At 46.0% G+C, this 23499-nt stretch overlaps 3 protein-coding genes across 9 annotated transcripts; 2 read left to right on the forward strand and 1 right to left on the reverse strand.

Moving 5' to 3' along the window:
• Nucleotides 1-3206: 3206 nt before the first annotated feature.
• LOC123068781 (putative F-box protein At4g22660) lies at nucleotides 3207-8541 on the forward strand. Its single transcript, XM_044491435.1, has 2 exons — nucleotides 3207-4116; nucleotides 7205-8541. Exons 1-2 carry the CDS (start codon nucleotides 3677-3679, stop codon nucleotides 8169-8171), a joined length of 1407 nt encoding a protein of 468 aa, XP_044347370.1. The 5' UTR covers nucleotides 3207-3676; the 3' UTR covers nucleotides 8172-8541.
• An 11-nt stretch (nucleotides 8542-8552) lies between these two features.
• Nucleotides 8553-11334, reverse strand: LOC123068782 (lysine-rich arabinogalactan protein 19). 2 transcript variants are annotated; one of them, XM_044491437.1, is made up of 3 exons: nucleotides 10508-11334; nucleotides 9060-9109; nucleotides 8553-8873 (listed from the first exon to the last, which is right to left on the reverse strand). In XM_044491437.1, the coding sequence occupies exons 1-3, from the start codon at nucleotides 11123-11125 to the stop codon at nucleotides 8870-8872; spliced, it is 672 nt and encodes a 223-aa protein (XP_044347372.1). In that variant the 5' UTR covers nucleotides 11126-11334; the 3' UTR covers nucleotides 8553-8869. The 2 variants fall into 2 exon arrangements, with proteins under 2 accessions (XP_044347372.1, XP_044347371.1); XM_044491436.1 differs by having other exon boundaries at nucleotides 8730-8873; nucleotides 8996-9109.
• Nucleotides 11335-12219: 885 nt separating this feature from the next.
• Nucleotides 12220-17360, forward strand: LOC123068783 (translation initiation factor IF-2). 6 transcript variants are annotated; one of them, XR_006432017.1, is made up of 4 exons: nucleotides 12220-12956; nucleotides 13203-13344; nucleotides 13783-13837; nucleotides 14631-17360. XR_006432017.1 is itself a non-coding variant. In XM_044491439.1 (3 exons), the coding sequence occupies exons 1-3, from the start codon at nucleotides 12287-12289 to the stop codon at nucleotides 13797-13799; spliced, it is 792 nt and encodes a 263-aa protein (XP_044347374.1). In that variant the 5' UTR covers nucleotides 12220-12286; the 3' UTR covers nucleotides 13800-17360. The 6 variants fall into 6 exon arrangements, 3 of the variants coding, with proteins under 3 accessions (XP_044347374.1, XP_044347373.1, XP_044347375.1); XR_006432016.1 differs by having other exon boundaries at nucleotides 12220-12915; nucleotides 13203-13348; nucleotides 13770-15916; nucleotides 16705-17360; XR_006432015.1 differs by having other exon boundaries at nucleotides 12220-12915; nucleotides 13203-13348; nucleotides 13770-15289; nucleotides 15758-17360.
• Nucleotides 17361-23499: the final 6139 nt, after the last annotated feature.

Genomic DNA, 23499 nt, shown 5'->3' on the forward strand with positions numbered 1-23499 from the left:
ATAATAAAGCACGGATTGAATCTATCGGGTTCACCGTCACATCCTTTTTGCAAAATAGTCCCTATGATTTTTAGGAATTAACTCGCACTCCCATAATTTTTGGTTCGTTCGCTCGTCTGGTTTTGCACGTTTTTGCAGCAATGTAACTTTTTATGGGCCGCTAAAATCGTTCGACCTCACGTTCCTCCCCTCCCTTCTGCCTGCAACAAATAGTGTTTGTGCTAAAAATTCAGATGCGAATTAATAGTACCACCTCGCCACTTTACATAATATCCTAGCAACTTATATACATTTGAAATTGCAAGAAAAAACAAGCCAACAGAGCTACAGTGAGATAATGTCAATCAAAAAGGAGAGGCGCATGAAGAAGATTCAGAAAAAATTGGTGCCACCATAGATGGATTTGGGTGCCCAAAGAAGAAGCTGCCAGGAGCCAGAAGCCCTCACATCCATGGCACACACGGGGCTGGCCGAGCCAACTGAGCTCTCCCCCTTGCCATGGCGGGGCTGCTGCCCGCATCCATGGCAGACACGGGGCTGGCCGAGCTTTCTGGTGGAAGAAAATAAAGGGGAGGCGCGACTGCGGGGAGCAGGGGGCGAGGAGATCTCGAGGAGCTCGACCTCCCTGTGTGTGTGCCAGCCCACTAATAGGAAACGAAGAAGAGCGCAAGCAAAAAAAATGAAATTAGCGAGGAGGCGAGAGGGAACGAACTCGCGACGTGTGAGTCCTCGACGAATGCCACCACTAGAGCTGACTGCTAGTACTGATATAGGAAGAGTGCGGGCATTTTAAGATCTCATCGAACATGCTCATTTATTTAAATACTTGTTCAAAATGTTTGATCGTTTCGTGATTTTAAAAAATAAATAAATTCCAAATATTGTTTTGAAAAAGAAAATGAAAGTTGGAATTCCAAACATTTTTTATTCCATTGTTAAAAGGAACATGAACAAATTTTCGAATCCCAAACACTTTTCTAACATGTGAACAATTTTATTAAAAGGACACAAAATTTCAAACCAAATTTGAAAACATGAACATTTTCTAGTACGCGAACATCTTTTGAATCTTTGAACAACTTTTGAAAAAAAAACATTTTTTTGAAAACAATATTTGAAAAATTGGAACAAATTTTGAAATTCATTTTTTAAGACGGGAACATAAATTAACATTTCAAACAATATTGGAAAACACGAACAAATTTTGAAATGCACGAACATTTTCTATTACGCAAACATCTGTTGAATCTCTGGACAATTTTTGAAAAATGTCATGTTTTCGAAAACAATCTTTAAAAAATTGGAACAAATTTTGAAATTCATTTTTTTAAATGAGAACAAAAATTAACATTTCAAACAGTTTTGGAAAACAAGAACAAATTTTGAAAATGCGAACAAAATTTTAAACTCCAAACATTTTAGAAATTGTGCAAATTTTATGAAAACATGAACAATAATTTGAAAATCAGAACATTGTTTCAAAAACCTAACAAATTTTGATATTCCAGGCATATTTTGACATAGCGAACAATTTTCGAAAACATGAATAAAATTTTGAAACTTGGAACATTTTCGGAAAACTTGAACAATTTTGGAAACTCCGAACGTTTTCTAAAAATAAGAACAATGTTTGAAACCTTGAACAAAATTTGCAACTCAGAACCATGTTTGAAAACTTGAACAAATTTAAATTCCGAACATTTTTCGCAAAAATGCGAACAATGTTTAAAAAACATGAAAAAAAATGTGGAAACTTTCGAATAATGTTTATAAAAATTGAACAAGTGTTTAATACTTTGAACATTTTTGAAAAAAAAAAGAAAAATAAATAGTAAAGAAAAATGAATAAGAGAAAATAAAATAAAAAGAAAAATATATAGATAAAAACGACAAAAATAACGAAAAAAAGAACAAAACCGAGGAAACGCAAAAAGAAAGAAAAAAACGATTTTGGAACCTTCTAGAAGGTTCCCAAAACCGGTCAGGAACGTTCCAGAAAGTTCACAAAATCATCTGCTCGCACCCTCAGCTGCTGGGCCGGCTCATTCTATCGATCTTTGTATCAGTCGGGTGTGCGATCGGTCGACTGTTTGCCCCAGAATGCGGCAAATAGGAAATTCCGGGCATGGTTGCGGGTGTTATAAGGCGCTGAGGGCAAAGGAGTGGGCCGCGGCTGGCTGTGGGCCAGAGGCAATTATGGCCTGACTACGGAACCGGTCATGGGATCCAGTGACATGCATGATGATGATGGAATTCATAGGAGAAAGACCAAGCTAAAATTGTAATTTAATGGGAGAGGGAGATCCAGATGTATGGCGTGATTTCCATTCGTGATGCACCCTAATTGTATGCATCTCTTCTGGCCAGCACCCAAATATTAACATTTTAAAAAACACGTGTTAAAAAATGTAAGTGTTATAATTTTTTTCCAATTCAATAAAATTGATTACTTTTGTCAAAATTTTATTTTAAAAATAAATAAATAATAATCTTGTTTTAATGAGAAGGAAAAAATAAAGAAATATTTCTTTGAGCAATGCTAGCATGCCATCAACCATACATAAGTTATTCAATTCAACTGCGCTCTTGGAAAGAAGAAGAAAGAAACTTTCGAGCTTAAACTCACCAGCTTCACGTTGGATAGAATCTCATATCATTTTATATCGTCATTTTTGTTTATCCAAATTTAGATTTGTGTCATATGTTGGATGCCACAATAAATTAAATTTTTAGTACATCAAGTTACTTTTCTTAACTAACCTGTGTAGAGTAATATGCATCTCTATAACTATCTGGCATGACTTCCTTATATGACAATGCATAGCAATAGTAGTAGTATTGAAATCTCTAAAAAGACTTATATTTAGGAATGGAGGGAGTACATATAAATATCTAGCATGGCCAAGATAAGCTGTACAACTAAAATCGATGGGGGCAATTATGTCATTGGTAGCTATGTTTCATGACTGCCAGCGAGAATTTGTCTCTCCCGTTGCAAGGGCACACTTCCTAGTCTATTAAAACATATATTGGGTGTAATAATTTGATGATGTAAGATACGTCATGTATTGGAGATGCTCTTAGCCGATTCTCAATTACGTTTGCGCAGAAATTACACATGGGATGACCCAATTGCCCCTGCAGCATATTACCTGGCTAAACCGAACCCATCGACGGAGATCCCCTGTTCGTACAGTTCATCGAGAGTGAGGGAGAAGAGCCACCCCGGCGACACCAAAAGGACCACGCGCTGCGCCGCTCCCCCGCTGTCAGCCAATCCAGCGGCGTTGCGGTGACTCCGGTGTCCACGGGCGGACGGGGCGCATGCGCGTCCACTCCAGCGATCTCGGTCCCCAAGGTGCCGGCTACCATTCTCTTCCTCGACCCGAGTCAGACCCAGCATCTCGGCGCAGAACCGTCCCCTCTTCGGCAGCCGGTTAGTGCTCTCGCTAGGAATCAGAGTTCGTGGAAGCAAACCAGAGCGAGGGGACTCGGAATTCTTCCACCAATCAACAGAGAGATTCCTATGCCAGTCTGGATTCGGATTTGCTTCACCTACTCGGGCGGAGATCTGTAAGTATTGGCTGTTCTCTCATCAAGACAGCGACTTTCCAACAAAGGCTCTGCTTTAACTGGCTTGTCTTCCAACAGAGAGGCTCTGCGGCAGGGTTAAGCCATGGAGACCTGTAGCTTTGCCAGGATAATCAGATTGCAAGACCTAGCTATGTACCGGCACAAGTTGTGCTCTCTAGTCTTCAGACTTTTGCCTCAACTGCAAGGTTTCCCTCCACTCAAGAAATTCTGCAGGGATGAACTTGTCCATCTAGCACTGACTGAGACCAAAATGGTGGGCACATTGCCGGAGCTGCCGCGGGACATCTTGATGGTTATCTTTGCCGCTCTTGAGATCCCCGACCTCATGCGCGCTGGCTCTGTCTGTTCATCCTGGCACTCCACATATGCTGAGCTACGCACCCTTGGGAAGTACAAGCAGGGCCAGACGCCTTGCCTGGTCTACACCTCTGAATCTGATCCTGATGATGTTTTGTCCCTCTACAGCCTCGCCGAGAAGAGGTCCTACAAGTTAACTCTGCCACAGCCACCTATGCGCAGCAGGTATTTGATTGGGTCCTCACATGGCTGGCTAATTACCGTTGATGAGAGATCTGAGACGCACCTTCTGAATCCAATCACCTGTGAACAGATTGCTCTCCCTTCAGTGACCACCATTGAGCATGTGAAGCCCATATTTGATGAGTACGGTGATGTGATCTCATCCATAATCCCCACCCCGTCCCCCGTGCCGCTCCCGCGAGCGGCCCGGGAGGAACCCTAATCTATGTCGTCGCCAGCCCACACCCCCTCCCCTTCCCTCCCTCGCTGCCGCCAGCGGCCGCCGCAGGGGCAAAGCCCGTGCGCACGTCGGCGGTGGCGGGGTCCCCCCTTCCCTCGAGGTACGCAGGCGGCGCGAGACGCTCTTCCTCTTGGTGTCAGGCGGCCCGGCGGCGTCCGGCGGTGCTGGATGGAGCGGGACGTTGCCTTGGGGTGGCGCGACCTGGCGTGGCCCGGCCGGATTCGGCGACCACGGTTGGCGGCGCTTGGAGGCGTTGCTGCTCGGGGGATGCGTGGCTTGGCGCGGGCCGGCGGGCTGCGGTCGTATCCTCCGGGTGCTGGTAGAGCAGGGGCTGGTGGCGCCACGGCACCTCGCTCCCGGCGGGGGCTGGCTTGCGGCGGGTTGGTGGTGCTGGCTCGCGGCGCCCGGAACGCGGACCCGGGGTTTCGGCCCGGATCTGGTGCATCTTCGGCGTTGGCCGGCATCCTTGGAGTGCTCACGACAGGGAGTGCGGCGGTCGTCTCTGGATACTTGCGTGGAGCACAGCTGATTGGAGGGTGTAGGTGGTGCACCGGCACTGGTGGTGGCGGCGGTGCGAGCGCAGCCATGGTGGCGGCGGTGCTGCGAGGCCTTACCAGGAAGGGTCTTGGAGGGCAGCGGGCGTTCTGCTGCTGCCGTGTGAGGTGTGTGGCGATGCCTTGGCGGTGTGGTTGCCGGAGTGTGGTCGGAGGTGCGGGGCGGATCCATTCCGGTGGCAGTCCCCTCGCGCGGGTGAAGGCCACCGTGGAGGATCTGGCTTTGCACCGCTTGGTGGTTGCTGCAGCTCCTAGTCGATGTTGAAGGTGATGGCTTTAGGCGTGCTCCCTCGGCTGCAAGGGGGGCTTCGATGGCAAGTTGTTGTGGGGACGGCGGTGCGAGGCATCTGAGCGGGACTGGCCGTGATCTTGGAGATGTGGAGGTGTGCAGCGCTACGGATGAAAATCATGTCCGGTTGTGGCGGGACCGACGTTGATGGCACCTGCGGGTGTCATTCACCTTCCTGGAGGCTTCGTCGAGTGCAATGCCATCTTCCTCGTGGCCTTGTATCAGCAGCTGTCTCCGGGGAGAAAGCCTTGGTTCCTAAGATCGACATGATGGCAACGTCTTTGAGGTTGTTACTCTGTTGGGAGCATTGTGCTGGGAGACTCGAGGTCCCTTGATACACTCCTCCGGTGTTCACCGCTGTCCGGATCTTTCTCCTCCGGCGCCATGTACGGTCGTCGCTGGCTAATCCAAGGAAGATGGAGTTGCTGTTCTCCGGAGGTCTTCAGTGTCGGCCGAGACGCGGGGAGGGGCTCGATGTTGGGTAGGCTTTTTGTGTCGTAGTTGTGTTGTTGTGTTGGGTTGTCCTTGTTCGTGTCGGGTGTGGGGTTAGTCGCCTTCGTTGTTCGCAGCGAGTGGTAGACATTATTGTATGTCTTATTTCTCTCCTTCAAGCTAAGATATGCAATTTGTGTACCCTAAAAAAATGAGTACGGTGAAATATTTTAACATTTTTAAAGTACTTTTTAACATTTTTTAAATGCTTTATTAACATTTTTTGAAATACATGAACAAATATTTTCATACACATTGTATATTTTTGTATACATGATAAATATTTATTTATACTCCAACATTTTTCAAATGCTTGGTTAACATTCCTAAAATGTAAAGTTTTTAAATACATTTATTTAGAATATTTGGAAGTATAAACAAAACTAAAAAAAGTGAAAAAAGATGCTGTAGCCTCCCGTGCTGCCTCGGCCGGCCCATCTCGTGCCCGAAGAGGAGGAAGAGGGGTTGGTTTTCTCAAAAAAAGGAAAAAAAGGAAAAAAAAGAGGGGGTCGGAGCAACCGGACCACGGGCGGCGCCGCAACTACACAGGACACTGCGGCACTGCCGACCATCCAATCGAGAGGCGAGGGTGACTCCGGCGAACACACGCGCGCGGCCACTCCGGCGACCACGGACCTCCCCAAGGTGCCGGCTACCATTCTCTTCTTCGTCCCAGCATCTCGGCGCAGAACCGTTCCCTCGCCGGCCGCCGGTTAGTGCTTTGGCCTGGGCCCTCGCTGGGAATCGGAGTTTGTGGAAGCAAATCAGAGCGGGGGGACTCGGAATTCCTTCACAAATCCACAGAGGGTCCAAATAATTTCAGTGTTCCTGTTCCAGCCTGGATTCGGATTTGCTTCACCTCCTCGGAGTGGGGGTGAGACCTCGGCCGGCGATCTATAAGTATAGGCAGGACTTTCCTGTTCTCTCATCAAGACTGCGACTTTCCAACAGAGGCTCTGCTTTAACTGGCTTGTCTTCTCTTCCAAGAGGCTCTGCTCTGCTTTAACTGGCTTGTCTTCCAACAGAGAGGATCTGCTCTGCTGTGCTTTAATCCATGGAGACCTGTAGCTTTGCCAGGATAATCAGATTGCAAGACCTAGCTATGTACCGGCACAAGTTGTGCTCTCTAGTCTTCAGACTTTTGCCTCAACTGCAAGGTTTCCCTCCACTCAAGAAACTCTGCAGAGATGAACAAGATGGTTATCTAGACTACAAGGTCAATCTAACACTGACCGAGGCCAAGATGGTGGGCACATTGCCGGAGCTGCCGCAGGATATCTTGATGGTTATCTTTGCCGCTCTCGAGATCCCCGACCTCGTGCGCGCTGGCTCGGTCTGTTCATCCTGGCACTCCGCATACTCCGAGCTACGCACCCTTGGGAAGTACAAGCAGGGCCAGACGCCTTGCATGGTCTACATCTCTGAATCCGATCCTGATGATGTTTTGTCCCTCTACAGCCTCGCTGAGAAGAGGTCTTACAAGTTAACTCTGCCGCAGCCAGCTATCCGCAGCAGATATTTGATTGGGTCCTCATACGGCTGGCTTGTTACCGTCGACGAGAGGTCTGAGATGCACCTTCTGAATCCAATCACCTGTGAACAGATTGCTCTCCCTTCAGTGACCACCATTGAGCATGTGAAGCCCATATTTGATGACTACGGTGATGTCTGCAAGTATGAGATGTCATGGCACACTGGGACGCACAGAGGTCATAATCCGCCATCCAACTTCGCTCTTGCCGAGCTGAGGGGTAGACTCTATTGGAAGGCGTTTGTATTTCCTGATACATCCACAGGAAGCTACATTGTGGTGCTCATCCACAACCCACAAGCTCAGCTCTCATTTGCAAAGGCAGGGGATGATAAGTGGACCTGGCTACCGCCTGATTATCTCTATGATGACTGCACTTATAAGGATGGCATATTGTATACAGTGAATGTAAAAGGAGAATTCCACGCATTCGATCTTAGTGGCCCTGTGGTCACTATGAAGACGGTTATAAGGGTACCCGAGCATTATGATTGCGATACTAGGTACATTGTTCAAGCTCCATGGGGCAGTCTGCTACTTGTGTATAGAATAGTTCGTGACCATGATTTAGAACCTGAGCCTGGTGCATCTGAATACTGGAGCACTAAGGAGATTAAAATATTTGGGATTGACGCTCTTTGGAATGAAATTAAGGTGATCCATTGCCTGCGTGACCATGTGTTATTTCTTGGTCATAATCTATCGCTCTGCCTTAGTGCTGATGAATATCCCGCTCTCAAGGCAAATCGTTCCTATTTTACCGACGATAATTTTCTATGGACACTGGGACATAAGAACAGTCATCGTGATATGGGAATTCTTAAATTGGATGATAACAGCATGGAGGAGCTTGTGTGTCCTCAGCTTTGGTCCAACTGTCCAGCTCCAATGTGGATTACTCCTGATCTTAGAAAGATCAGCATGATGGGCTCAATGAGCCAACAACTGTGAAGTGAACTGCTACAGTCACAATTAACATAACGTGCAGTGCAGCAAGGCGGCATACTCGAGCCTCGAGAGAGAGGTCCTGCCTGTGCTGCAAAAATGGCCGGTCGAGGGAGTGCTCAACATCAACATCCTTTTCTGCTCAGTCTTTTGATGACGCTGCTGATGTGGTAATCAGAGATAATATATGCAGGTGTTTTAAGAAAACCATGGAGAAGACGGAATCATCTTGTAGTTACAACAATCTGATAGTTTTTATGTTTCAAATAGTTTGTAATAGTTTGCTCAAATATTGTACATATTTTCTTCATAATTTATTGCGAGAGATAAAATAAATATATGCTAGTTCGGTGAAAATAAAATATAAGAGCTCTCTATTGTATCATTCCACACAAGGAAATATTCTTCCCGCATAATATTTCCACTGTTGTTCATGAATGAACCACAAGGATCTGGTTGTGGTTTTAGAACCATAAGCATATAAACCCACACGATTTACAAGTTTATACAACAATTTATATCATTTATGCTACCAACATCTTGTTTCCTAGTACAACCAGGCCTCTATGGTAGCCACCAATCAGCAGGCAAGTCGTGGCAAATATGGGTGTGCCAGCGTAAGTCGCGGCCGGGAGGAACCTTAGCAGCACAGCCAAACCTGCTGCAGCGGACAGCTACTGAACGATGCTTGTTGCAATGCGCGATCATCTACAAAAGCGAACGAAAGTTAGCTCAGAATCAAATGGAGAGATGTTTTTGGGGGTAAAATGATGTTCATTTCAATTTCTCGCATCGGAGGTGCGCACAATCCCATTTGGGTGAAGCTCCACCTCAAAAATGCAAAGGTGGCACACTGTTGTTGTCGCCGGAGAGGATCTAGCTATTCTGCAGTACCTCTTATATCCCTCCACAATCTCAGCGGGGACGGTCTCTCCATCGATAATCTGAACGTAGGCGAGATACAAGATTAAAAAACAGAAGTGCATTAGCAAATAAAGCAAATTAGGAGTAGTAAATGATACAACTTGTGTCCAAATGAACCAATTCTGGCTACCATTTGTGCAGATATGGGATGGAATGATAAAGCAATGCATATCTTTTTATTTCAGGTATGATGCATTATAAGATGTGATGTATTGAATGAGTCACCAAAGAAAGTGATGCTTGACAATTACGAGCTACAAAATGAATATTCAGCCGTACATGGAATGGAGAGGATTAAGATGGAAAACACAAACACTAGTGTATCCAAGCATAGCAAACAATGGTATCATTCTGTCAATTCTTCCTGACCGGTAAAAAAATGAAGCAATGGAAAAAATGAATGGAAAGTTGATTGTCAAAACTCAAACTGAGTAAAATTACAAACAAGATATGTGATGGAGTACATGCAAATTAAGCCACAATCCTATGGTAACTTTGTTTGCAAAATTAACAGAAGAACACCGATGATAACTTTGTTTTCCTGTCACTGAATTTTAATTGAATGCAAAGTTTTTGCTGCCCTTCATTAGAAGAGAGCTGCTGCAATTCCAGCAAAGTTTCTTTGCATAATGCTATGACTTTTAACTAATTAACACAAATTCAGTTCTCATGCAACTATCCACGACTTCCAACGGAGTCCATTTTATGGTTTGTGACTCAGTTTTGTGTTCGGAAACTATAACTGAATTTTGTGTTCAGTTTGTCATTTCTTTTCAATTTTGTGTTCTGAAACTATATCATTCATGTATAATTGTTCTGGGCACCTAGTAAGGTAAACAGCAAACAATTCCTGGTCATCACAACCGAGGCAGTTCTTTCTGCACTTCATCAGAAAGATAAACAGCAAATAATTCAATCTGAATTTTGTTAACTGATTAACATGACTATCACTGATTAACTGATTACGAGGGAAAGAAATCAGTTCAGTTTTCTCATTTCTTTCTGATTGTATATATTTTTCAATTTTCTGATTACAAAAGGCAGGGGTCTGAACATAAGTTAATCAAGTGGATACATGCAAATTAAGGAACAGTCCTCTTGTAACTTTGTTTGCAAAATTCACAGAAGAACACCTTGTTGGTAACTTTGTTTTCCTATCACTGGATTTTAACTGAATGCAAAGTTTTTGCTGCCCTTCATCAGAAGAGAGCTTCTGCAATTCCAGCAAAGATTCTTTGCATAATGCTATAAATTTTGACCGATTAACATAAATTCAGTTGTCATGCAACTATCGACAAATTCCAGCAAAGTCCATTTTATGGTTTGTGACTCAGTTTTGTGTTCTGCAACTATCACTGAAGTTTTCTGAAGGAAAGGCAAGAGTCTGAATTCGAGGAAGGAGAGGAATTGGATCATACCAGTGGCACTGGTGCGGGCTGCGAAGGCTGCGGCTCATCAAGAACAGGAGGAGGGGGGATCACCCGGCGGCGGCGGCGCTTCTCCCAGTACAACCATGCCTTACTACGCCGCGGCACGGGGAGCAAGGTATTCTTGTTCTTGTCCTTCTTCTTGTTCTTGTTCTTCTTGTTGATCACCGGCGCTGCTGCTGGCGGCGGCCCGCTCCACCACCCGTGCACGGACGCCCACGCGCCCTGGAAGGCCTCGAAGATCCTCGCCACAACCGGCCCCGGAAACCGGAGTCGGAGGGCCTCCAGCAAGCTCCTGAACCAGACCGCGTCGGCCTGAGGCGGAAGGTGAGCGGGGGCGGGGACGATCGTAAGCGGGCGAGGAGACACCTCGGCCTGAGGCGGCTGGGGTCGCGCGCCTGGGAGCTGCAACGCGGTCGCCTGAGATGTCGTGTCGACCTCGGGCTGGGTCGGCGATGGTGGGGCGCCCGGAAGCTGCAGCGCGGCCACCTCGGCCCGAGTCGGCGCGCCAGGGAGCTCCAGAGCGGACACCTCGCTCTGAGGAGATGCCTTCACATCGTACTTGGACGCCTTAGCCTTGCCGAGCTTCTTCCCGGCGCCCTGCTCCATTGCAGGGCTGTCCCCAAGAAGCCTTCTTGGTTTCTTGGCCGTCTTTTGTCTTCGCCCGCACGACGAGGTGGAGTGGAAGGAGAAAGCACGGAGGGAGGGGAGGTGAGGCGCTGGTGGTGGACGGCGTCGAGACGCTCTCTTGGGTGGTTGGCTGGTGCGAGCTTGGGGAGGAGGAAGCCGACGAGAAGGAGCTCGCGGGATTCAGAGCACTCTGTTTTGGGGGAAGGAGACGGAGGGGAGGGGCGGGCTCTGTTTAAGCGAGACGGGGGGAAGTCTCGCGGGAGCCCCAGATGGGCCGGCCCGGCCGCGCGGGAGGCCACGGCCTGATTTTCTTTTTTTTTTCTGTTCTCATTTTTGCTTTATTTTTGTAATTTTCTTTATAATTTAAAGTACTTGAAAATGTTGAATAAGTATTAAAATTGTTGAAAAATTATTTTAAAAATGTTGAATGAGTCTTAAAAATGTTGAACAACTATTTTAAAAATGTTGAAAAAGTATTTGAAAATGTTAAATAAGTATTAAAAATGTTCAAAATGTATTTGAAAATGTTAAATAAGTATTAAAAATGTTGAAAAAGTATTTGAAAATGTTAAATAAGTATTGAAAATGTTGAACAAGTATTTGAATTTTTATTGAGGGAAGGCCTGTTGCAAATTCTCATTTTGTGTAAATTATTTTTTTTAATTTGTTTTATTTCTTTACCAACGTCTGAAATTTGTCTGGGTGGATCTACATGGTTGTGTGAAAACAATTCTTTAAAATATGTTACACTATAGATTTATTCCTAATAAAAATGGTTGTGCTTGTCAACAAAATAGTTGCATAACTTTTAAAAAAATTGGTACATAAAAATGCTTTGTAAAAATTTTATGACTCCAAAAATGTAATTTATTTTGTGACTTCAAAACTTCTGTGACTTCATCTACTACCACTATAAAAAAAGAAAGAGGCAGATCTAAACAATCCCACCCATCCATTATTAAAATCTAATGGCCCTTAATCATTCTGTGTTTAATGCTACCAACCACCCAACAAGCCAAAATCGATCGCTAATCGCCCCGCATTAAGAAAACCGGTCGCCCGCACGACCTTCACCTTCTCCTCCCGCACGACGTCCTCCTCCTCCCGCGCCGTTCGCCTCTCGCAGCCTCGCGCCGAGCCATGGGAAGCCGCGCCCTTCACCGCCGCCTCGCGCCGCCGGAGCCACGGGAAGCCGCCGCAGGTCGCTGGGAGCCCGCCCCCGCCGCGTCATTCGCCGCCTCCCCAGCCGCGGGAGCCCGCCCCCGCCGCGGGTTGCCGCCTCCCCAGCCACGGGAGCACGCCCCCGCCGCGGGTCGTCGCCTCCCCAGCCACCGGATCCGCCCCGCTGCGCCCTTCGCCGCCTCCTGCAGCCGCCGTCGGTCGCCGCGCCCGTCGCCCCGGGAGCCGCCGCCCGTCGCGCGCCGGGGGAGCCCCGCCGCAGGTCGCCGCCCTTCGCTGGGGGAGAGCCGGAGCCGCCGCCCTCGCGCGCCGGGGGAGAGCCGTCGCAGGTCGCCGCCCTTCGCCGGGGGAGAGCCGGAGCCGCCGCCCTCGCGCGTCGGGGAAGAGCCGTCGCAGGTCGCCGCCCTTCGCCGTGGGAGAGCCGGTGCCGCTGCCCTTGGCTGCGGGAGTCGTCGGCAAGTCGCAGCCCGTCGCGCGCCGTGGGAGAGGCGCCCCAGGTCGCCGCCCTTCGCCACGGGAGAGCCGGAGCCGCGGAGCCGCCGTCCGTCGCGCGCCCGGGGAGAGCCAGGTTTCCTCCTCTGCTGCCGCAGGTACGCCGACGCCTCGCTCCCCCGCGCAACACCGTCCTCAGGTTTGTTTTGTTTATCGTATTTCGTTAGTGATGTGCTCCTTCGACTTTTGTTCCAGTACTCGAATTGATTTAACCAAGAGTATGTCCTGAATCACCATTTTAGATTCTGAAAATTATTGCCATCTACCCGTGGTTCTGAACTTCATTTGTAATTTTTCAGTGATGCACATCTTTACTGTCAAGTTTATAGTCATCAAGCAGTCCTTAATTTTAAGATGATATCAACATTTATATTCTTAATTACAGGGTGTTGTCAAGAATTTCATCACACCCATTGCTTTCCCTCCGAGGTAGTTGCCGCCTGGAGCCATGCACAAGTGTCATCACCTGCATCTCCTCTGTGTGTTCCCGTCTCTCCATGACGCATGTGGATGCAGTCATCACATCTGTGAGTATGTAATTCATCAATTGATAGCTTTTCTCCCTGATGTGACTTAGATCTTTCTACCTTGCTTCAAATTTAATTTGATTGTGACTCTTTGATTGAATGTCAAATAAATATGAACTTTATATCTAATCGATTCATGGAAGTGCAAGCTGAAATATATTCTGAATATTACTTGCAAGTTATATTTTAACACGGTATCTTTGGTTTAACAACTTGCAAGTGCTTCTTTTCTCCCTGCTGTGACTTGGATCTTTCTCCTTGCTTCAAATTTAATTTGATTGCGAATGTTTGATTTAATGTCAAATAAAGATCAACTTTATTCCTGATAGATTCATGGAAGTGCAAGCTGAAATATATTCTGAATATTCTGATTATTACTTGCAACTTATATTCTAACACACTGTCTTTTGTTTAACAACTTGCAAGTGTTTCTTGTAGTGATGTTAACCCCATAAAAAGGACTCGCAGGTGGACATCTGCTATAAATAACTAGGTACTTCTTTCTCATTATCAAAGCCAAAGGCTCAGTGAAACTATCCAATGGATGGACCGGTTATTTAACACCGAATCATCAGAAGTTTATTCTATTCTTTTATCCTCTTCCACCCACTAAAACGTCTGCATTGCATGCTTCTTAATTCTCTGAGTGCTTAAATATAAATAAGAAAACCCAGTTCTCTATGGGCATGAATAATCTTTCAATTCAAACATAAAAATCAAAATGTGGTTCCAGTTCCGGGAGGTATGGCGTGGTTTCTTTGCTGGCATGTGCATGTGTTGTTTGTCCGTTGCCGGGTGGATTGCACAGTGGCGGTGCCGGGAGCCAGGGGTCATCAGAAAAGAGACATGCTGACGTCACTCAGAACGAGCCTTGCTTGGCATTGACTGAATCCTCCACAAATTATTTGATGGCAATTGAGCCTTGCTTGGCATGTGCTTGGCATTGAATGAATCATATAGTGGCGAGCTTGTATCCCGGCCAACCTCTTCATCTAGATTTAGAAGCTAACTCACTTCAAAAGGAGGCCTGGATTACCTTATATTCAGTATTGATCACACAGACCAGATTTTTTTAAGATGGAAAAGTCTGACAATTGAAAACCTATCCGAGAATCATGCTTGTTTGTGTGCTGCAATTTGCACCTAGAGAGGTTCAGACGTCTGGCCAGTTAGACACTGTCTATTCATCTGAACCTTCTATTTGTCTGAACCCAACAAAAGCTTGCTATATAGATTGGTAGAAATAAAATAAAATTCATAAGTCACTTTAGTTTTCACTAACACAGCTAGGGCCAGCCCCCCCTATAAAAAGAGACAGCCTCAACAGCGGACGGGGTGGCGGAGCAGTCACCTACCCACCATACAGTAACTGCTAGGTATACTTCTGGAACGAATTCTTTGTCGTAGTCATCAGGACGCGGGATGGCATTGTTGGGATACACGCTCATCAAGGTCTCCTGCCATATAGGCCCGTGAGAGATTGAGGGCGTCTTACTCTGCAGCATCATGACCACAATGGTGCCTTGGTTTTGAAAATACAATTTGAATGTCATCACAACATTTAGTACACATTTTTTTCAACAGTTGTTTTATTTTTTATACCGTGTGAATCTCCCTTGGTCAACGCTTGAGACGTGTGTTACACATGATTAATTTTTCACGACTTATTGTTGTTGCTGTTGCCCACGAGGTACTTGAAAAAATTCTCGACATGTGGCGCTCTTCAATGACGTCTCTTTTGAAGAGCAAGCAGACAGGGCATGAGAGCACTATGATCCTGCAAATTCTTGACCGCTTCTATACCCGTGTATTTGTTTTATCTGTTAGTTTTGACTTATTTTATTCTCTTGAGTACTACAAAAGAGGTGTCTTTGAAGAGCTTAAGAATGATTTATGGGTTGGAGCACACTAATACTGTACTGAAAAGGGACAGACAGCCAACCAGGTATGCAGTTATACGCCTTTTGTTGCATGTGGTTATCAAAGTAATTGATGCCATTTATTACCGTAATCCTATCACATGATATATTCTTAACAAAGTATTTGATGCCATTTATTACCTTAATCCTATAATAAGATAGTCTTATTTTCTGGTCATGGAATGAGAGCTTCCACAGCTTATCCAGGATGTCTTGCAAGCCTTGCAATTTTTATTGACATGTTTTATAAATGGTTGGAATTTTTACTGATATATTCTAAAGATATTCGGATTGCACTCTTGCTGCCTCTTGATTTTATATGTTTAGAGTAATGCGCACCCATCATGTTAAATTTCTCTGGTGCTAAATCAATCCCAAATAAATGTTACCAATGTGTAAAAAAATAATCTGATTATGTTCTTTTAAGTTTCTTCTGAATATGATCATTATCCCCATTTCTAGATTGTTGACACTCTGCCCTATTACATGTACAGTGGTAGACTTCCCTTTTTGATTGACAGAAGTATAAGCATGTAGAGGAACTGGTGGTCCACCTTGCTGCTACAAATGGACAGCCTGATTTTATCCATGCGTTGGACTAGATGATATTTGATGATTTGAGCCTTACACCGGTAGGGTTTCCACAACACTAGGTATGATCTAAACAATGGCTGAAAATATTTCTTGGAGCATTTGTTTCAAACAAATTTGTTGAAATATATTTCAAATATTTTAGTGCATGTGATATATTTTAGATAGTACGCTTTAATGTGGTGTGGTACAGTTTGCCTTTTATTTGAACTTCAAACACTTCTAAAATATATGCAAGATAATTTTCCTTTCAGCTGGCAAATGGGTTAAATTCATGTACACATCAGCACTCGGTATCTCTGTGTTCTTGACATACAAAAACTATATGTGTGGGAACTCTTGAAGTAAAATATCATATTGTCTGCTCGATTGTTATTGTAGTCGACAAAATATTAAAATTTTAATGAAAATGTGCAACATCCAGTAATACAGTAGGTATTAATTAACATTATAGTGATTATCAACATTTATATTGTCAAGACGTGTGTTGCATGTTGGAACAGCCGGAGGAGGAAGAAGACTCACATGAACAGACACTGGACACAGAACACACAAAGTTTTCTGGCAACGCACTTCTGCCGTTTCTCTTGTTCTTTTCAACACACACGCAGCTGATTACAAAGTCCTTTAATAGAGACACACACGTACTACTCCCTGCTACGTACTGCCTGATCCGCTATTTTCTCTCCACTAGCCGGTAGCATGGCCACGAGTAACAACCTCTTTGACACGGCCACACGATTCAGCCAGCGTCACGCTTATCTCCTAATTACTCGGTCCACATCTAAGCCACTATCGGCTATACAGCACGTCCTGCACAGTTACTATCAGTTTAAGTTTTGAACTGCAGGGGTGTGAGACTTCAGCATGCTCTGTACATAAGCAGGGTGTTGAGGGGCAGAACTGAAGGTGGATTCAGGAGCAGTTATCCCCTCCTTGTTTTCACTAGAACAACATATTACGCTGTGAAAGCAAGATCATGTTGTACAGGCGTGCAGCTGTGAGAAATACAGCGGATGGCTCCGTCTGAGTTCTCTGGACCTCCTCTGCAATTATGGGGTGGGGTGCATACTCCGCAGATGATGATGGTACAGCAGAGGCAGGCTTGCTCTGTATTACATAACTGTGTTTTGTCGGTCAAGTGTCATTACAATGAAGGAGGCAGAGGCTTCAGAATCATCTGCGGAGTATGCGATAGGAGGCCGGTGCAATAAAAGGGTCTATATAGACGAACGTAGTGGCCCAGATCATAAGCGTACATCAGAGCCAGCCTACCAATGCGGATGGCATCGGTTTTATTACTCCATAGATGTGGGTCATCGGCCACGAAAACAGATGGGATAACAAATGTTATGGATACAAGATGGCAGCATAAACTTTGCAATTTTGTGAGTTGTGATCCGGAAGATCTTTGTCATGCGGAGGTTCAGTGATTCTGGCTGTATGCCCTGGAGTTTAATCCATGTATCTGAACTAATTAGATATCTATCTATGTGAATTTGGAGATACATAAGTGTTTGAGATGATTTCACAGTGCCATTACCGGCCCCGTAGGTCCATCATAATTCGATTGTTCTGATTTGTATTCCTTTTTTTTCTTAACGAAGATGTATTTTGTGACGCCCGGATAATCATGCTACAGTAATTTCACGTTAATGGTGCCACGTCACCTTTGTCACTGTAATTAATCTCGGGTTAATTTAAAACCGTTTCAAATTTAAATCCTAAATAAGTCAAACGACAAAAGTTTTCAAATATTAAAACAAAAATGTTCGGGCTATGTCAATTATTGCATCGGTAATTATGGTGAAGTAAACACATTTTTATGAAATGCCTAAATACTTTTAAATGAATTTAAACAGAAAAGAAATAATAAAATAAAATACAAAAATAGAAAACAAAACAAAACAAAAAAAAGAACAAAAAGGCCCCCTGACCAACTGGGCCAGGCGACCCAGCTCACCGGCCAGGCCGGCCCACCCACCCTTGCCTTATCCCCACGAGGAGGGGAAACCCTAACCACCCCGTCACCCACTCGCCCCCCACTCACTCTCCCCCCCTCGCTCTCGATCTGGATCGGGAGGAGCCCGATCCCCTCCTCCCTCGCTCGACGCCCGATGCCGCCTAGACCACGCCGGAGGCCACGTCGCCGGAGCCTCCCCCGCCGGCCTGCTTCCACCTCCCCGTCGGACTGCTTCCCCTGCGTCGCCGTCGTCCCCGACCTCCTCCACGAGCCCCGTTGCCCCGTCCCTACAAATCCCGGTGAGGCCACGACCTCCACCCTCTTCTCTTCCCATGTCCCCGTACGCACGCGCTCACGGCCGTACCGCTCCGCCTCGTGCTCACCGCGGCTGTGCCGCCCGCGGCCACCCACGCACTCACCACGTCCCCCCTGCTGCTGGTGCGCCCCGACTCTCCTGCTGCTGCTCCTCTGCCGTCCGGGCCCGCTCTTCGCCGGCCCCTCACTCCGTCTCCCCCCACATCGGCCGGCCACCGCTGCCGCCCTGGCCACTGGCCTCGGCCCGCTCCTGCACCCCCCTGCATCGGCGACGCCGCCACACCCGCGGCCAACTCCGGCGCTCCAACCCCCGCGCCCTACTCCCCTCGCCTTAGTCCCGCACCTCCTTTGCCTCCCCTAGCCGGCGTCGTGGGCGCCGGCGACCGCGCCGTTGGTCTCGCAGGAGGCCAGAGCCCGGGCTGCCTATCGGGCGCTCGTGGTCGTGCCCCTGCGCCCGCACCTCCCGGTGCCAGCTATGGCCCCTAGGGACAATGACAAGTGGGGCCTGTCCCAGAACAGTTAAAAAAGGATTACAAATAAATATTAATAATAGTAGTAATAATAAAAATATAATTAATTAATTAGTTAACTAAGTTAATTAACTTAACTAATTGTGATTAATTAACCTAATCATTTAACTAATCTAGTTAATCCTGATTAGTTAGTCTCAATCAATGACAAGCGGGACCCACCCGTCAGCTTGACCGGTCAAAGGTCAAAGCTGACCGCTGATGTCATGATGACATCATAAATGCATTTAGAATTAAATTAATTCTGTTAATTCTAGTAAATGATTAAATCCTTTTTTTTAATTAATATAAAATAAACCGTAGCTCGGATGGGAAAACTTCGTACATGAAAGTTGGTCAGAACGACGAGACGAATCCAGACAAGCAACCCGTTCATCCGCCATGCGTCCCTAGCATAGTGAACCTGCAACATTTCCCCTCCGGTTCATCTGTCCGAAAACGCGAAACACCGGGGATGCTTTCCCGGATGTTTCCCCCCTTCACTGGTATCACCTACTACCGCGTTAGGGCACACCGAACACCGGCATTGTCTTGTTATGCTTTGTTATGCTTTGATTGCTCTGTTATTTATTGTGTTCCCCCTCTGTTACTTCTTTCCGGTAGACCCCGAGACTACCGGCGACCCCCAGTTCCACTACGGAGTTGACGACCCCTCTCTCTTGCCAGAGCAATCAGGCAAGCCCCCCCCCTTGATCATCAGATATCGCCTATTCTTCTCTATACTGCTTGAATTAGAGTAGTGTAGCATGTTACCGCTTTCCGTTAATCCTATTGTGATGCATAGCCTGTCATTGTTGCTACAGTCATTGATACCTTACCCGCAATCCTAAATGCTTAGTATAGGATGCTAGTTTATGATCATTGGCCCTACATTCTTGTCAGTCTGCCTTGCTATACTATTGGGCCGTCATCACTCGGGAGGTGATCATGGGTATATACTATACATATATACATACTACAGATGGTGACTAAAGTCGGGTCAGCTCGTTGAGTACCCGCAAGTGATTCGGATAAGGGGGCTGAAAGGACAGGTGGCTCCATCCCGGTAGAGGTGGGCCTGGGTTCCCGACGGCCCCCGACTGTTACTATGTGGCGGAGCGACAGGGCAGGTTGAGACCACCTAGGCGAGAGGTGGGCCTGGCCCTGGTCCGCGTTCGCGGTTGCTTCTTAATAACACGCTTAACGAGATCTTGGTATTTGATCTGAGTTTGGCCACTGGCCTATACGCACTAACCAACTACGTGGGAAAGATATGGGCACTCAACGTCGTGGTATCAGCCGAAGCCTTCTAGACGTCAGCGACTGAGCGGCGCGCGCCAGATTGGAACGTAAGCCTGCTCTTGTATTAAGGGGGCTAGTTCTGCTTTCGGCCGGCCACGCAACGTGCAGGTGTGCAATGGGCGATGGTCCCAGACCCCTACGCCATAGGAGTTAGACCGGCGTGCTGACCTCTCTGTTAGGCCTAGGTGGGGCTGCGACGTGTTGATCTTCCAAGGCCGGGCATGACCCAGGAAAGTGTGTCCGGCCAAATGGGATCGAGCGTGTTGGGTTATGTGGTGCACCCCTGCAGGGAAGTTAATCTATTCGTATAGCCGTGATCTTCGGTAATAGGACGATTTGGAGTTGTACCTTGACCTTATGACAACTAGAACCGGATACTTAATAAAAAACACCCTTCCAAGTGCCAGATACAACCCGGTGATCGCTCTCTAACAGGGCGACAAGGAGAGGATCACCGGGTAGGATTATGCTATGCGATGCTACTGGAGATGCTACTTGGAGATGCTACTTGGAGGACTTCAATCTACTCTCTTCTACATGCTGCAAGACGGAGGCTACCAGAAGCGTAGTCTTCGACAGGATTAGTTATCCCCCTCTTATTCTGGCATTCTGCAGTTCAGTCCACTGATATGGCCCTTTACACATATACCCATGCATATGTAGTGTAGTTCCTTTCTTGCGAGTACTTTGGATGAGTACTCACGGTTGCTTTCTCCCCCCTTTTCCCCCTTTCCTTTCTTTCTGGTTGTCGTAACCAGATGCTGGAGTCCAGGAGCCAGACGCCACCGTCGATGACGACTCCTACTACACCGGAGGTGCCTACTACTACGTGTAGCCCGCTGACGACGACCAGGAGTAGTTAGGAGGATCCCAGGCAGGAGGCCTGTGCCTCTTTCGATCTGTATCCCTGTTTGTGCTAGCCTTCTTAAGGCAAACTTGTTTAACTTATGTATGTACTCAGATATTGTTGCTTCCGCTGACTCGTCTATGATCGAGCACTTGTATTCGAGCCCTCAAGGCCCCTGGCTTGTATTATGATGCTTGTATGACTTATTTATGTTTTAGAGTTGTGTTGTGATATCTTCTCGTGAGTCCCTGATTTTGATTGTACACATTTGCGTGCATGATTAGTGTACGATTGAATTGGGGACGTCACAAGTTGGTATCAGAGCCGACTGCCTGTAGGAATCCCCCGTCCACACTCCGTGGCCGAAGTCGAGTCTAGACATTGCAAAACTTTTACTAACATGGCTGTGAGTCTTACGGGCTCACGTCGCCATTTGGGTGGTATTAGGATCTTTTACTCCGCGATCTTTACTCTGGGTCTCTGAACTCTCTTCTATTCGGGTTTAAATGATTTTGCTAACTCTGACTCTAGGTTCTCGTAAAATACTTTCTCCTGGAGAGCCCCTCACTCCAGATGATCGCTTGCTACACCGAAGGATTTCGAAGATACTCTCCGATGTTCTCGAGACTTTGTGCTCGTTGCTCTTACAATTACCTACCACTGATTTATCCCTATGGATAAATACTTACACCCTTCGTTCTTAATTTTATTCCAAGTTGATCTTGTTAATACAAGATGCCCCGAACCGCTCTCCGTTGTTCCAAGAAACCTTTGAGCTTACTGCTTTACAGTTCTTGCCTCATGAATACCCTTACGGATAATTCCTCGCACTTATCGAGTATCTGCTCTTTTCCAGTTGTTCATGTGTTTCACAAAAGTTTTTGAAATACCATTCGATCTTCCAAAAATCCTGAGCATCCTCTTGCTCTTGATATTCTTGCTTACTTGCATTATGGTTAATCCCATAAGTCTCGTAATCTTATTGGCATCTCTTGTCATTATGATTTTGATCCTATGGATTCAACATGAGTGCGAATGCACGCAATCATCAGTTGATCCTTTTAAATTATATTTCCGGCTCAGACGTCTTTCGAACATGAGCTGGTTCTCGGCCAATCAGATTACCATCGATTGTGCCCCTAAGTCTATTCAACTTATCCATCCTTGATCAGAGCATCTGCTTCTGATCCTTTGATTTGGAATCATAATTCCTTTGCATTTAAGCTTCGAATTATTCAGATGATTCCATAACCTATTGCATTTGCATTCTTTCCTCTTCTGCTTGAGTACCGATACTCACATCAGGTCCTTTGTGTACCATCAATTCCTTTGTTGGATTTTATCCGACAACGTCCTTCATATTCAATCACGTTGTAAGTTCTTTCCCTGATACATAATGCCAATGGTAAATCCTATTCTCTAAATTGGCCAACGATGCTCTGCTTTCGAGCTTGTGTTATTTACTCCTGAAGTGCGCATTATATGTTCCTAAGATGCCCCGATGGGTTGAACCTATACCTTCCCTAAAACCGTATGAACCCGAAAGTTTTCACAAGTTGTACCCTTCTTGTGTTTTACCAGATAATTTTCTACCCTACAATTTCTTTGAAGACTAAAAGTGAATGAAAGGTTATGCATTAAAGAAGTGGGAGTCGACCTTGAACTTTGTGTTCATGCCCATGGACACGATGTAGATCTTATCATTAAAGCTTCTCTTAAATTAATTATTCCCTTGGTATAAGTTCATCTTATATCTGGGATCTGGCCTTTTGCAATCGTGGTTCTGGCCATGTTCTCCTTTAAATACCATTTCTCGTGCAAGTTTAAGCACTTGTCTTCTATAGAGCAATACCCCAATCCAATCTCTATTTTGATCTGTCGTCGAGTATTACCCCCTGGTATCTCGAGATTATCATGGAACTACATAACCTCTTATGAGTTCTTCATCAAGTACTACATTCTCACGGATTCCAATTTTTCACGGGCTCTGAGTTATTAAACACTCAAAGACACCGATAACTGAACCGAGTCCGCACTACGGTTCAACAACTCTTCAGTAATCTTCTTTAAGTACGAGTTTGTACCCGATCATGTCATTCCTAGCCTGCTCTGCTATATCTATTCGTGTTGATTTTAACTGTGCTACCTGGTCCTTCTTCTCGGAGCACAATTTTTGACGATGAGCTAAGCTTACGTCGATTTTCCTCATCATGTCATTTCCCCTTGAATAGCAAACTTGGTTTGGAGTTTGTGACGTACCCGTGGCTCCAATAACCTTTCGCTTCATCATTCCTTTGACTTGATGTCATCGCCGATCGGTTACACCTTCATGAAATCTCTCGACAATTGTGTCGTGATCATCATCAACATTTTGAGATCTTCTAGGATATCAATTGAATTCATGATGAGAAATACAATCCTTGCCCTCGATGAATTTTATTATCATCGACCACTTTATTGCCTTCCCACCAACACAGCTTGTTCGTGTTGGGTGTTGTACCTTGAGTTCCCTGCCAACCAGCAATTGTTCTTCTTTACTCAGAACATTACCATCTCTTATGTCATCAATGTTGTGAGAATTACACCACCTCTTAAGAATTTGTGATACAGTGATGCTTCCCACCATCACCATTCTTTCTTGGTCCTCGTGTTGATTCCAACCGGTGTACCAACAAGTGAACGGTGCTGTTTGAATTCTGCCCTTCTAGC

The sequence above is a fragment of the Triticum aestivum genome, chromosome 3B (genome assembly GCF_018294505.1).
Source record: "Triticum aestivum cultivar Chinese Spring chromosome 3B, IWGSC CS RefSeq v2.1, whole genome shotgun sequence".
NCBI lineage: Eukaryota > Viridiplantae > Streptophyta > Magnoliopsida > Poales > Poaceae > Triticum > Triticum aestivum.